At 36.6% G+C, this 15,268-nt stretch overlaps 1 protein-coding gene and 1 non-coding gene across 5 annotated transcripts in view; both read left to right on the top strand.

Annotated features, from left to right (window-relative positions):
* Positions 1-15,268, top strand: part of LOC138708047 (isocitrate dehydrogenase [NAD] subunit gamma, mitochondrial-like) — an 87,086-nt gene that overhangs the window by 37,111 nt on the left and 34,707 nt on the right. For all 4 annotated transcript variants that reach the window (XM_069838161.1, XM_069838160.1, XM_069838162.1 and 1 more), the window contains 3 exons: positions 2,354-2,585; positions 11,105-11,291; positions 14,308-14,389. In XM_069838161.1, the coding sequence (XP_069694262.1) occupies positions 2,354-2,585; positions 11,105-11,291; positions 14,308-14,389 (501 nt within the window). The remainder of the gene's footprint in view (positions 1-2,353; positions 2,586-11,104; positions 11,292-14,307; positions 14,390-15,268) is intronic.
* Positions 6,336-6,409, top strand: TRNAR-UCU (transfer RNA arginine (anticodon UCU)). The gene has a single exon. It is a non-coding gene; the product is annotated as a tRNA-Arg (tRNA).

Raw genomic sequence — 15,268 nt, 5'->3', positions numbered from 1 at the left:
TGTCTTATGAGGCTTTAGTTCCAACAATTTTGTTGCTTTACAAGCTGATGTCTTGGATACACCTGCCTATTGAACTAACTTAACGGATTCCTGGGAAGATATGGCCTATATTATTTCTTCAAATAGAATGTCTAGTTAGTATGATTGTCATACAACTCCACTCACCACATCGCCTCTTCACCACTTACAGGACGATTATTATGTATGCTATAACTAGGGATTGAAAGTTAAGACACTAAAAAATGGTGTTTTAGCCTCCTAAAAAGGCACTAAAAATTGTATTCCAGGCATCTAAAAGGCACTAAAAATAAAAATTTAGAGAAAATTACCCATTGAAAATTTATTCCACACACAATAATTAATTTGGGCTATTTTCTTACACGATGTTTTAATTAAATGTAAGTATTTGCTTTTTTGTTCATTATGTATAGGCCTACAGAGCAAATTAACATAACACTGCATGACCACTTAAAAATTAGGCAAGTGGTATTTGTCCTACAGAATGCTTAATTTAGTGTGCACTTATTCATCTTCATGTTCATAATTTGAATGACAGTACACAACAAGCAACTTTTCAAGATTAAAACACTCGCTCTTGTGACGTCTATTGGACAAAATCTGTTTATATGCCGAAAAGGATCTTTGAACATGCACTAACGTGACTGGAACGTGCTTATACAGTACCATCCTGGCTACATTAAACCCCTCAGGAAGCTCACCACTGGTCCCACTTAGAACTTTATACCCAGAATTAATGGTTTCATATCCAGGATTTCTTTAAATAATACTTTTTAGCTTCTCATATATTTGAACAGCATACTTGCCTGGAGCTACACACAATCTGTTCTTTGCATTCAAAAACAGGGACTTGTATTCACAAAATGATAGACTGCTGGATTCCAGTTGTTGAATGGTATCTGCTACAAAAGTGAAATGCACATCGATGTATGCTAAGTCTTCTTTAAGTCCTTTTTCTTGAAACACACACTGAGCTCCTTTGATTGACAGAGAATCATTCTCTGAAAATTCTTTAACAATTAGTGCTATTTGTTGAAAGTTATTCGCGTAGTATTTCACTGCTCTGAACATGTCCCCCACCTCGTAACAATAGGCTCAGGTGTTAGGGGAGTGTCAGGTAACTTTTCTCTAAATACAAAGATAATCCTAGACTGTGTGCTTCAAGCAGATACGTCGTCTATGTTATGCAGGAGAAGGGTAGATAATAAAGTAAACTGTTATCTGAACTTGAGGCTGTGACTGGTCGGTGTGAATGATGGGACTAGTTAGGTAGAGGGTCTTAAGAATTCCATCACAATAGGGTGTCCGAAATTAACTATAGGATGACTATACAGAAAAGGGAAAAAAGAACAAATAAAAACAAAAAAGGCACAAACTGTAAAAAAGTAAAATATAGCCAATATAAAACTTCACCACAACATTTGATTTTTCGTGATTCATGTACATAAATTAACAACCTTAAAATACGTACATTCAAACAAAATATGCATTTTCCTAAACTTCCGATTCCTAGCTATAATGGATCAGCATGCTGAAATGGCATTTTCTACATATTTTATTGTTAATTAATTCTGTGTTCTTGGCAATAAAAGCAATTAACTCTTTTGCTCTCCAATGTAGGAGAGTGGTGTATCAAAAAGTATATAACTGTTTTAATGTAAGCACCATATTTTTTATGTTCTGGCTGTTATACACCTACATGCAACCCCCAAACTGTTCAGAGGACACACCTGGTTATTGGGTAGTGGGTCCATATGAACTTGCTGGGAGGATTGTCAGACAATTCCTATGACGATATCCCCTCTTCACCACTTAGGGGACACTTATGCATTTCATGGCAGATCAACCTGCTGAAATGGCAATTCCTCCATTTTTTGTGGAACAATTATACCATTGTTATTTGGTCCTCAGAGCCTCATTTGTTAAAAACAGATTGCATCATGGACAGGTGAGATGTGATTTGAGTAGGAGAGGTTATGGAATGCCCTTCACTACTTCTTACAACCCTTATACAAAATAATACAAAATAAATAACACTATAACGTCTATTTTATCTGCCAAGACTAAAAAAAGTTCACATCAGAAAAGTTTTCACCTTATTCATTTTCTGTCTTGCACAAGTTTTATTGTACTTGTTTTTGGTATGTCTGACTACAGATTAATTTCACGTCCATTGAGAAGTTTGGATCAGTGTTGATTCATTGCTGCAATAAATGTGATTGTGCATTGGAACATCTGCAGATTTATTGATTTAACTAAACCACAAAATATGTACTAGTGAAACAGTATTCCATTTTATAGCATATTTGAACCTAAAAGTTTCCATTGTTTTCAGGAAACTGTCTGATGGCCTGTTCTTGGAAACTTCACGCAAGATTGCTAAAGATTATCCAGATATTGAGCACAATGACATGATCATCGACAACTGCTGCATGCAGCTGGTATCAAAGCCACATCAGTTCGACGTAATGATCATGACCAATCTGTATGGCACCATTGTATCAAATGTTGTGTGCGGTCTTGTGGGTGGAGCTGGACTATTGTCTGGCAAGAACTATGGAGATCACGTGAGTTAATCAGTATACAGGGTGGAAGTGAAATAGCTTGCAGATTTGCAGAGCGAATAGCTCCTGTTATATGTAACAAAAAACTATAATATCATATTGGTGGAAAGTTCATAGTGACAGTGTTGTGACATCGAGTGCGAACATTCAAGGGAGGAGATTATTTTCGCCATTTCTTAGCTTTATCTCGACCTATATAAAATGAATCAGAATTATCTTTCTCGTTCACATCAATCTCACCATCTGTTTCCTGATCACTTTTGTGCTGACTTTAACTAATATGATCATTTTCGCCTTCAATTTCTGATCCAGAATCATTTAGATCAGGTTTGTTCAGAATCCCATCGAGAAGACTGGTAGTTCTCCCATTATATTTCTCATAAGATATATCTCTAGAAAATTATGTTAACGGAAAGGTTATAAGAAGTCATATAACTAAAGTTCATCATTCTTTTAAGAAACCAACAATATTAAAATCTTACCTTCAAAAAGTCAAGTTGTTACAACAGTGGTCCAATGGAGTTTCAGACACCCTAACTGAGTTTAAACGTGCACTGCTAACAACCCATCGCTGTAAAAAAACAGCTTGTTACGAAACCTAACAATAAGCCTCGGAATGGGACTGATTCTCCGGCACGACCACGCATTGTATTCTTCACCTGATATAATTAGGAACATTAAATCCAGACATTTGAGATGGGCAGGGCATGTAGCACGTATGGGCGAATCCAGAAATGCATATAGAGTGTTAGTTGGGAGGCCAGAGGAGAAGAGACCTTTGGGTAGGCCGAGACGTAGATGGGAAGATAATATTAAAATGAATTTGAGGGAGGTGGGATATGATGATAGAGACTGGATTAATCTTGCTCAGGATAGGGACCAATGGCGGGCTTATGTGAGGGCGGCAATGAACCTCCAGGTTCCTTAAAAGGCAGTAAGTAAGTACTACTAACAAGCTTCCAAAGCAAACTGAATCAGGACACAACAATCGCAAGTAGAAGCTTAACTTGAAAGGTATCCAGAACACTAAGTTTGTAACTTGTGCCATCGCTTGGAAAATCGTAAAAAACATATTCTACCGGGTGTGTCAAACCCCACTGGATCACTGATGGGACTTAGATTCAAATTCCAATAGAAAAATTGCTAATGTCTGCACTAACTCGTCAGTATTTTCATTGAAAAGAGAATACTCAAGCACCTTTGTTAACTTTCGAAAATGAGAAGTATTAAGGCTGGTTCACAATAAACCGGAAACGAGAATCGGAACGAAAACAAAAATGGTAAAATTGTTAAAATGTGCACATTTAAATGTGAGCATTCACAATTAACGAAAGCTCCCCGGAGCCCGGGATTGGGAACGGAGAGTTGGCCAAGTTTCAACTTTGGCGTTCACGTTCCCGATCACAACCCACTAGATTCATTCTATTGCCATCTAAAAGCTATTTTGTCGTCGTATATTTTGTAGCAAGAAGACCGTGACATAACCTATGCATTATTTTGTTCTGTGCTGTGTATCATGGAGCAAGTTTTATTTGATGAGATTCTAATATTGAGTGTTGAGGAAAATCCTCACGTTTACGATAAGCGGCGCACCTCGTATAAAGATGAGAAAATGAAGGAGAATACGTGGCTTTCAATAACTGCATCTTTGAACACCGATCGGAAGCAAATCATATTTTATTACTGTATTGGTTGTAATTACACACTACATATTCACGCTTCAATTCAATAACTACTGTTGTATTCATTTTTGTTCTATTACAAACGTTTCTTCTCTAATTATTTTACGTTATGGTAGACTTAAAATAGGTTGTGATAATAAAGATGCATGATAGTATTGTATCTAATGAAATGTTTCAGTTGAAATTTCTAAGTTGGTTAACCTGTGTTTATGTTGGCTGCCTTGTACTCATGAGAGAACGCCATAGGTCAATTATACACAAATAACATTAGAATGCGTAATATCGACTTTACATATCGTTATTGACATACATATCGATATGCATAGTCGTCTGTGTTCTCAGTTTATTGTGAATCAAAAATTTTCATATTCGCGTCCTCTGCTTCTCGTTTTCATTCTGGTTCTTGTTTCCAGTTTATTGTGAACCAGCCTTAACTTGTGCCATCGCTTGGAAAATCGTAAAAACATTTTCTACCGGGTGTGGCAAACCCCACTGGACCACTGACAGGACTTAGATTTAAATTCCAATAGAAAAATTGCTAATGTCTGCACTAACTCGTCAGTATTTTCAGTGAAAAGAGAATACTCAAGCACCTTTGTTAACTTTCGAAAATGAGAAGTATTAATCTTGAACATATATAGTTTTTGTTTTAATGCTATAATTTTGTAATGTGTTTTACTAATTATCATCACTTTACCCTAAAGGGATATAGCCAAGCCATTTAAATGATCTATTACATCTGTCTATTAGTTACTGTAATCCACCACAGTCATCACTCTCTTACAGCCCCCACACAAATCACCATGTCTGTTCATGTTCTCAGTCGAACTTGGAGTGCTCTTACATTACACATTTTTAAGGGAGTCTGGAAAGATCCTCTCTTACCAATGTTAAAAATGCATATATATAATTTTCTTTTTCTCGGAGACTGTTAGGATTATAATCTTGAAAAAAGTATGAGTTGTATAATGTACCTTTCTGGTTGCTTTAACAGAGGGACATTTAAAAATATTAATTATTTAAAAAAATTAATTTTTAAGTGGAAATTTTACAACATTTTTCAATGCTTGTAAGACCCTAACTTGTTCTAAATACAAAGAATAAAAAAAATTCCCATGTTAAAATATGCTAAAGGCCTCAATAATTCTAACCTGTAAATTTGAACCAATTCAGACAAATAGATCCTGAGAAAAAGAAAATTTTATATGAAAAATCTACAACTTAAGGGAAACGGACTTCAAAATTTGTCAATGCATTCCAGCACCATATGATGGGTTGTCAGCATCCCCCTCATCTTCATCTTGAAGTTCTTTTTTTGCTGCCCTTCTATGTTTTCTTGCTCTTGATTCAGTGTCTCTTACAGATTTTTCTGAAGCTCTCATACATTGGCTAGTTGGAAATCATTGCCTTAGGGTAGTGATTGGCAGGATTAGTGCTCTGTGATGTCATCCCTCAGAGCCTTCGTGCTCTCTTTTAAGAACATTGACATTCAGAGCTCTTGAGTGCCGAAGAATAGCTTATAAGCTTGAATTGAACTCTATAGTGACGTTCTATACAACTGATTTCGTGCATATGATATGTATATTATACATTCCCAATAGTACTGATAGCATGGTAAATTAAAATATTAATTAGATTCTTCAAAATTATTACCTATTGACAGTAGAACTCCTATGGACACCAAATGAAATTACTGTAGCAAATTCAAAGCAAAGAAACATTTAACAATTTTTTCTTGAAAAAATTGTTCCGGAGCCGGGTATCGATCCCAGGACCCTTTGCTTAGCGCGCGAACGCTCTACCGACTGAACTACCCCAGGAACTATAAACGACACCGTCACAATTTTTCCTTTTATATCCACACAACTCAAATGAGCTGACAAGACGCCAGAACTCGACTATGAGTGCACACAATACTGTGTTACTTAATTTGTGGCTTTCTGTTAACTTACCTCCAGTAACGAATGTATTATACAAATCTGGCTTTCAGGTAGTTGAGTTCTGGTGTCTTGTCAGCTCATTTGAGTTGTGTGGTTATAAAAGGAAAAATAGTGACTGTGTCGTGTATAGTTCCTGGGGTAGCTCAGTCGGTAGAGCGTTCGCGCTCTAAGCGAAGGGTCCCGGGATCGATACCCGGCTCCGGAACAATTTTTCCTTGAAATTATTCAAACCTGCTTTACAGGGAGCTACTACCTGAAAGCCAGATTTGTATAAACATTTAACAGTTTGTCTTTCAGTTGTATTACACCCACCAATCATCTCACTCACATTTGTCGTAATCATTGGAGCGCAAATAGCCATAGAAGCTGACACGCCCTTTAAACCCCATTAACAACAACATAATCATTGGCATGACATTCTGAATAATGATGCTTTCAGTGTAACTATTTTTGCATGCTCGAGTATCTTAAAACAAATTAAATAATTTGTCATTGCCCCCATACTCCATAAATATAAAATGTTTCCAAACCGATAATAATGTTTATATGTAATGATCTTTCACTAGTACTTTCTCTGCCAAATCGTTTACACCGACTTCAATATAATATACAGGGTGGAAGGTAACCTTTTACAATCCTTCACACACATAACAGATCATGTCATTTGGGAATGTTTTATCAAATATTTTTTCATACAACCAATAGTTTTTTTAATATTTCGAGAAAACGAATGTTGCAACATTGTACACAGTAGCAGTGTTTACTTCGCGAGATCATTTCATCCCAGCATACTGAATGTCGCTCCAATCATCTACTTGGCAGGGGTTTTGAGAGGATGTACACACATACTGTTTTGTAAACAAAAACATCTGTTGAGAATACAGACAAATCAAAATTTATGTAATCGTAACATGTTAATTCCATGAACTATGTTATTCATTATCTATGATGAAATGTTCGTTATTGTATCGTTTCAGCACTAAATTTAGTACGAACAAACACGTAGTTTCTGTTACATTTTAAGGCAGTTTCATCAATAATACAGTAGAATGAAAAATTATGCATAAAACAAAATTAATCCTTTAAATATAATATTATTTTACATTGAAGATCACACAGTTGATGTCACTCCAACTCAATTACATACAATATTTGGAAGAAATAAACAACTTTGAAACTAAATGAAAATGATACACATTAATGTGAGATACACTGTTAAATTTTGTACACCATTCTCCACAGTGTCTTTTAAAGTTATTGTTCAAAGTGTCCACCAGTTGCGTGTCTACACTCCTGATCCAGTTATCTGTCACAGTATAAGTGAGCAGCTGCAGCAGCATTGTGACCAGTTTCGCCATAAATTAATAACATGTCCAGATACTCACTATTAGAAAACTGTGGCATCTCATTGTGTTCCAACTGCTTCGAACTGCATGTAGCCTGCAACTAATGACGAAGTGAATGTAAGCGTATCACCTGCTCTGTACACCTAGCTTGGCCACATGGTTTGCGTATGTAAGAAATAGTGTTGCCAGTTTGTCACAGCCCTGTACCCATGCAATGTGTACACGATTGTTAACGCGATTTATTTGAAATCTGTGTTATTTTCCATGCAAATACTACTGTAACATGGCCATACATGACCTATTCTATCATCCTACGTGAGATGAAAATCCAATTTTGAGTAGTTTCATGAAAAACTTAATCATAATTTCAAGTTACAAAAGACCATTTTTTTTCGAAAACAGTTCTTCTGGGAACAAAAATATATTATTAGTCTTTCTTGTTTGTTATAATTCGAGGTATCATATCCCAGAAAGATTGTAAAATGTTACCTTCCACCCTGTATAGACAAATTACCATGTATAAATAAAATCAGAACTTGATTTTCCCGAACTACCTATTTATACAATTCTGTATACCGGAGGTAACCGGCACTATGTCACAAATATTGAATTTTACAGGAGAGCTAAATGAAAGTGCTCTTTATCTCGATACCATATGGCACATAGTACCATTTCCAACAGGCTAAATCACTTATTGTTACGCATAGGAGTTGTGTGCTTTGTACCACTGAAAAGAAGGCGAAAAATAAAACAAGAATATTGTGACTTTTAATTCAAAACAATAATGTTACTTTTATTTACAACAATAATGGCTTTCTATTTCTGAATTTAAACACTCCCGTCAACAATGGGTATTCCACTCCACACAGCAACATAGTATTCGTTATTGCACTCCACAGACGACAATGACAATTCTCTTGGATTATTGAGAACAACAATGTACTCCTAATCTCAACTAATGTTCACAAAGCACTATTTACAAAACAAAACTCTCAGTTCTCAGTTCGTTCGTCTTGGCTAGTTCTTCTAGCTCATTCACTCAAGTTCACAATGTATCGAACCCAAGACTTCCAGAGACAGTCCACTGAACTTCGAACTCAAGACTTTCAGATAAAGTTCACTACACGCCGAACCCAAGACTCCTGGATGCGTTGCTTCTGCCTGGGGGCTGCTACAGTTACTCAAGTTCACTCACGTGTCAAACCCAAGTCTCGAAGGCTGGCTTCCTTGTTCGCTCACGGCTGCTTCACAAAAAACTGACCTACTCGAAGGCTGCTCGCTTTTTATGTGTTAAGTCACACGTTCTCGTACCTTCGATCTTCGAGAACAATCTGTTTCTACAACAATCATTCGCTTGGCTTGCGAACTTTCTGGGCCTTCCCATCACTCAGACTCCATAAGTTCCCATTACATCCATCCCCTCTAATCCGTGCGGGCCGCAGTCCTCTTTCCCTTCGCCGCGCTCAGCGTCTGCCGACTTATGTCTCCCCTCTCTGCCGCCTCCCTTCTGTGCGCGCCCTCCCTTCTGCCAGACGTGTGCTCGACTCCCGAGGCAGCGAGAACATTCCAGCATGGTTGCCACAATATGCAGACACTTCAGTTTCGTAAAAAATGAAGATAGTGCCCTTTACCTCCGATGTACAGAATTGTGCTAGCTTGCTGCTGCGTGATTGTTGTGCTCCTCTTCAGGTGCTCATCTATCCTGATCTTGCTCTGACATCACAAAATATGTGCAACTTGCTGACCACTGCCTTAGGGCATTACAGATAACACATATTAGGCACCAATCCATTTCACATTGCCAGCTTGCTTTATTCACAGTTAGGGGGAGCTCAATACTACTCTCTTTCCAGCTAAAGATTGAAGTAAATGTAAATAAATGCACGTGGCATGATGGTTCCTGATTGGCTATTGAACGCACAACGCCTCCAAGCTCATGCTTGTTATCTTCTTCATCACATTAAAATAGTTCCTTTTAAAATAATAAAATGTATAATATACATAGAATATGGGTAAATTAAACATGCTTATAAGAACACTTTGTTACGATTTAAACAATATGTTTATATTAGTAGTTTCAGGCATTGCATGCACGTGTATTATGGTAACACGCATGCGTAATAGGCAGGCAGTTCCTCCCAAGGTGACCTGCAGCTTCACAGAGCACATCAGCACAGCTGTTAACACAGTGCGAGATTCAGTGTTGCCAACCTCAAATTTCTGTAGAATTAAAGAAATTCTCCAAAGAATAACATTTATTTAATTGAACTAGTGGATTTACTCGTGTTATATATGTAATATTTGTCTAGCTTACAGTTGTTTCAGTGCTTCACGCACCATCATCAGAGCCTACTCAGAGCCATGAGATGATGGTGTTGAGATTCATTGTTGCCAACCTCAAATTTCTGTAGAATTAAAGAAATTCTCCAAAGAATAACATTTATTTAATTGATGAACTAGTGGATTTACTCGTGTTAAATATGTAATATTTGTCCGGCTTACAGCTGTTTCAGTGCTTCACGCACCATCATCAGAGCCTACTCAGAGCCATCAGATGATGGTGTGTGAAGCACTGAAACAGCTGTAAGCCGGACAAATATTACATATTTGACACGAGTAAGTCCACTAGTTCATCAATTAAATATATTCAAGTGTTAAAAGTGGTGTACACAAGATTGAAAATGGAATAACATTTAATCACGAATCTAGAGAAAAAGAAAATCCACTATTCCCTGTAGAGAAGTAATGAACTCTCCGATACCAATGCTCATATATCTAACTAATGAAAATTCTTCGATATCCCTGTATCCCTATGTTATTGAATCACCATGTATGTCAGCACAAAATTCGTCTCTCGTCTGCTTCTAGCGCGTGTGCATTCCGAGAACAATCATGTGAGAGATGCATGCCTTGATCACGTGGAAGATGCCTTTGTGAATCCCTGACTTTGTCTTTCTCACACCGAGGTCGAGGCCAATGTCTCAGTTGCAACAGTTTGTTCGTGGCAGATCTCAGTGATTTTTGCATTGTACATTATTGTATTGTATTGTTAAAGCAGTCAGTACACAAAGCGTGTGTTATAGTGATGTGGTTGTGTCAGATATGGAGGAGATAGAGCCGCTGTCAAGTTCCGATTAATCTATAAGAGTTCACACACTGATGCAAGTAGAATCTAATTATTATATTAATAACATTTTAACTTTATTAAAATCATGTAACTCTTGTTATTAATTCTCTTTGAGCATTTTACGGGTAAGTTTAATGATTGTGTTGAAATATTGTCTGCAATATATCAGATGATGGCTGCCCTGCATGCTCACCTGCTGAAAATAATGTGCCCTGGTGGCTGCTTTGGTAACTAGCTTGCGATTGCGGAGTAATACATTTCGGTTTTGTTTGTCTACTTCAATCTTTAGTTGGAAATAGTTTAGTAGTGTTGCCACTAATTTTTGAATGACTCTAATAGAACTTACAACATTTATTGTACTATAACTTGATAAAGCAGTCAAATTGCAGTGATTAACAGTGCTTATAATGCATGGTTTTGTTTGCAGTATGCAATCTTCGAGCCAGGCACTCGTAATACCGGAACAGCCATTGCAGGGAAGAATATTGCTAACCCCATCGCCATGCTGAATGCATCTGTTGACATGTTGGAGCACTTGGGTCATCGCTACCATGCCAACTTGATTGATAAGGCGATACACAGAACTGTGAGTGAAGATCGTATACACACACCAGGTAAGTACTTTACAAACACAACATCATGTAAATGGAAGCTACAATTTGATTAAAAAAATAAGTAGAGTATATACAATTTTGCTGATGCTTGTTTTATTGGTTATGTGCATGCTCATATGGTTAAACAGCTGTTTCATTACATGAAAAATGACTATACCCGACTTTTATATAATCTAATCTTATATCCTCATAAATGTGTACTTTGATGTAAATCCTCAAATCATAATAGAATATAAAGAAACATCGTCTTCGTACTATAGTACAGAGACATTATTTTGACGTGAACCAAGAAAATGGCGAGTTACTGCGGCCTGCTCCCTGCGCAGTCTGCGTTGTGTGGGCTCTTAGAGGTGCTGTGTAGTAGATCCTCAGTCACCATATGGCATTCGTTGTAGTCACAAGTCGTTTTACAAAAACAAAGTTTTGATTCAAGTATACAAAGTTAGTGTATAAAGTTCAGTGATTATTGTGTATTTAGATAATGTCTATCAACAAATTCGCATTGTGTGAATGTGTGTATGTCATCGGCATGCAAGCAAAACTCACCAAGTCCAATTTTGGTGATTTTGAGTTATTTATACCACTATATGGTATTTTTTCTGCTCTATCGATTGATGAAATCCATTAAGTCCTCAAATAATAAATAAATGTGCTACCGAGGAATTCTCATTTGTACTAAGTCACAAATCACAAAATGTTTGACAAGAAAAATCCATTATTGGACTTAGTTGTAAGCTCCTGTATATTATGCAAATCTGGCTTTCAGGTAGAAGCTCCCTGTGAAACAGGCTTGAATAATTTCAAGGGAAAAATTGTTTGGGGGCCGGGTATCGATCCCAGGAACCTTCACTTGGTGCACGAATGCTCTACCGACTGAGCTACTCCAGGAACTATACACGACACAGTCACAATTCTTCCCTTCATATCCACACAACCCAAATGGGCTGACAAGACGCCAGAAACCTGACTTTGAGTGCACACAATACTGTGTGACTTAAATTGTGGCTTTCTGTTAACGTACCTCCAGTAACAAATATATTATGCAAACCTGGCTTTCAGGTAGAAGCTCCGTGTGAAGCAGTCTTGAATAATTTCAAGGGAAAAATTGTTCCGGAAAATTCCTGTATGATGCACTGGAACTATGCAAACAATCTGTAGTAGGTTCTCGAATATAGATTACTACACCGTAAAAAAAACTGTTCATAAACAGAAAAGGGCAAAAATGCAACAAAAAGTTGAACATTTCCTAACAAAATGTCCAATAGATACAGATGACAGAATTCATTTCCGCATTTATTTGGAAAATTTGTATGATATTTATGCAACTTCTGTTTCAAGCTACAAATATTCCTGAATTAATTAATCAAAATTAAATAAAAGATTTGACAACTTAAATCTCTGTTTGCATGTGAATAACGAAAATGTTAATATGTATAAATTTTCGTATGTCTGATAGATGTATGGAAAGCAAATTTATCAGGAAAAAGCTTATCGTTTTCCTTGTGTGCAGTCACTCTTTCGTCTTCTTGAATGGACTGAAAGTAGATTTTAATAAAAACGATTTAATGATTTTTAAAAACATGGACATTGATTTTCAATTGTATGCAAATCCATTTGCTATGGCTATAATGAAGGTGATGCCATATCTACAAGCAGAAGTCTCAGATCTATTAAACTACAGTAGAGCATTGATTATCCGAAACAGTTGGGGATGGGGGGTATCCGGATTACTGATTTTTCGGATAACCGATCATTTACGAGAACAAATATACTGGTGTCACAGGAGCAGTATGAAATAAACAAACAATGATATTAAACACGAAACTGTACATGCAGTATATATTTTGTATCACACGTCTTACAAATAACACAGAAAACTGACGAGCCTAGTTTGACAAGTTCAAAAATAGCATTGAAGTAGGCCTACAGTTTAGGAAAAGAAGACCAAACTTTTCTTTTTTTGCTTCATAGCTGAGACTCGTTTTTTTGCCGCTAAATCTCGCAAACAGCGCTAGTGAAACTTCTACACGACATGTGCACAAATTCAAATTTGTCGACTGGAACACTTTCGGTTAACCGATGTTTCGGTTGATCGGTTTTCGGATGATCAATGCTCTACTGTAAACTTATGTGAAAAATCAGTGTAGAGAGCTGGCAGGAGTAGACATTTTCAAAATTCATAAAAAATCGAAATGACCCATTCTTAGGTCATTTGTAGCCAGTATCACAGCTGTTTTTCTGCATAATATACATACATTTGAACAATTCCCCCCCCCCCCCCCGAAATTAAAGTTCTAAATTCAAAAAGAATTTCGCGTCTTGCAGACAAACATCTCATTGCTCAGTTAAAATTGGCTACATGCTACGTGCAGCTTGGCTTCTGATTTTAACGAGTTAATTACACATTCATCGTAATGTTTAAATTATGTATGAAATTAAGAAAGGAATAAAATTAAAGAAAACGAAAAAGAAATGAACAGATATACACTGACACGAACTTAATTGAACTTCTTCTTAGTTTGAGTATGTTGACTGTCCGTCTCTGCGCACTGAAAGCTTGCAATAGTGAAGATGTTCCCCTCTTTCTCCTCTTATACCTCCCTCCTCCTACTTTCCCATTTGCTATGTTTTGTGGATTGTATTTTGTATGACGTTATCTTTGCCAACCACTTGTCTACTGTATGGGGAAATTCCTATAAAAATATTTCAGCAAGTGTGATAAAATTAAGTACATTCAAAATATCATTTGAAAACACACCTTGATTCCACGGACCATAGGTTGGGAACAGCTGGTGTAAAATATTTTAAAAAGTTGTACTGTAGGCCTATATAGAATTACAAATTAAATTACAGTAGTACCTGTATACAAAATACGTAACACTGAAAATAATTCTTCTTTGAATTTTATTTACTGTACTTATTTTTTCTTATAGCGACATTTGTTCATTGTGACATTTTTAGTCCTTTCTATGATGCAATAACCAAGTTCAACTGTATATGTATTATCATTTTACAGATTTGGGAGGACAGGCAACAAGCATTGACGTGGTGCAAAACATCGTGAAATACCTTCAAGAGACTACCAAATCTTCCAACTGGTAATTCAACAGCACAATGTTATTCCCCTAATTTTTCTTGCTTCGAACTTTTCATTTCGTATATATGCAGAAAAACTGATTCAATTTATTCGGATCGAGTTTTTAGTTTTGCTATATTGTGTGTTGAAAGTAGTTGAATTCTCGACTATTAATATGCATGTGTATATAAGTATTACAGCGAGGTTACCAAGATGCATAAAGGAGCTTATGTCAAGAGTAATGCAACATACAGCGAACTTTCCATTTAATTTGCCTGTGTAGGATACTTCACAGGCTAGGCAATGAAATGAAATGAGACAGTTCATTGTTGAAAAACATTACTTTGAAATTGAATCTCAAGAAACTGAAGATTATCTTCAGTCTTTGTGTAAGTGTAACAAGCAGCTATCAGAGCAGCTAATGAAAAATTATAAATTTCAGAATTCCATAGTTACGTAGTACCGAGTATAAAATTATACAGAGTGTTTCAGGAGGAGTAGTAAATATTTTAGGGGGTGATAGTATGAACTGTTCTGAGTAAAAAAAAGTTCGTATAAACACGTGTTCAATTTTTATTGGGTACAGAGATACAGTTGTTAGAATGGAACTCAAGAAGATGTTAAGCAAAGGCAAATGATTATGTTCAATGTACTTTCGTTTCGTGTGTTGCTACTCTGGTTGCTATGGGCTTATTTATCGATTGTCATTTTTTTGTTTTGAAGGTCAAGTTGTGAAGTTGTGCTTTAGTTTACATAATTGATACATTATCTAAACCTAACATTGCCCGGAAGGTGGATCGGCAGATATAGCAAATACTGTAGAGAGCTAATACCGGAAAGCAACGCGATTAACATGGTGTCGGGCGGCGACACGAGAACACTAGCGCTGTCTAGCGGCTTG

This window comes from Periplaneta americana, chromosome 10, assembly GCF_040183065.1.
Source record: "Periplaneta americana isolate PAMFEO1 chromosome 10, P.americana_PAMFEO1_priV1, whole genome shotgun sequence".
NCBI lineage: Eukaryota > Metazoa > Arthropoda > Insecta > Blattodea > Blattidae > Periplaneta > Periplaneta americana.
Note: the sequence above shows the minus strand (reverse complement) of the source record. Positions and strands in the feature narration are given on the sequence as shown.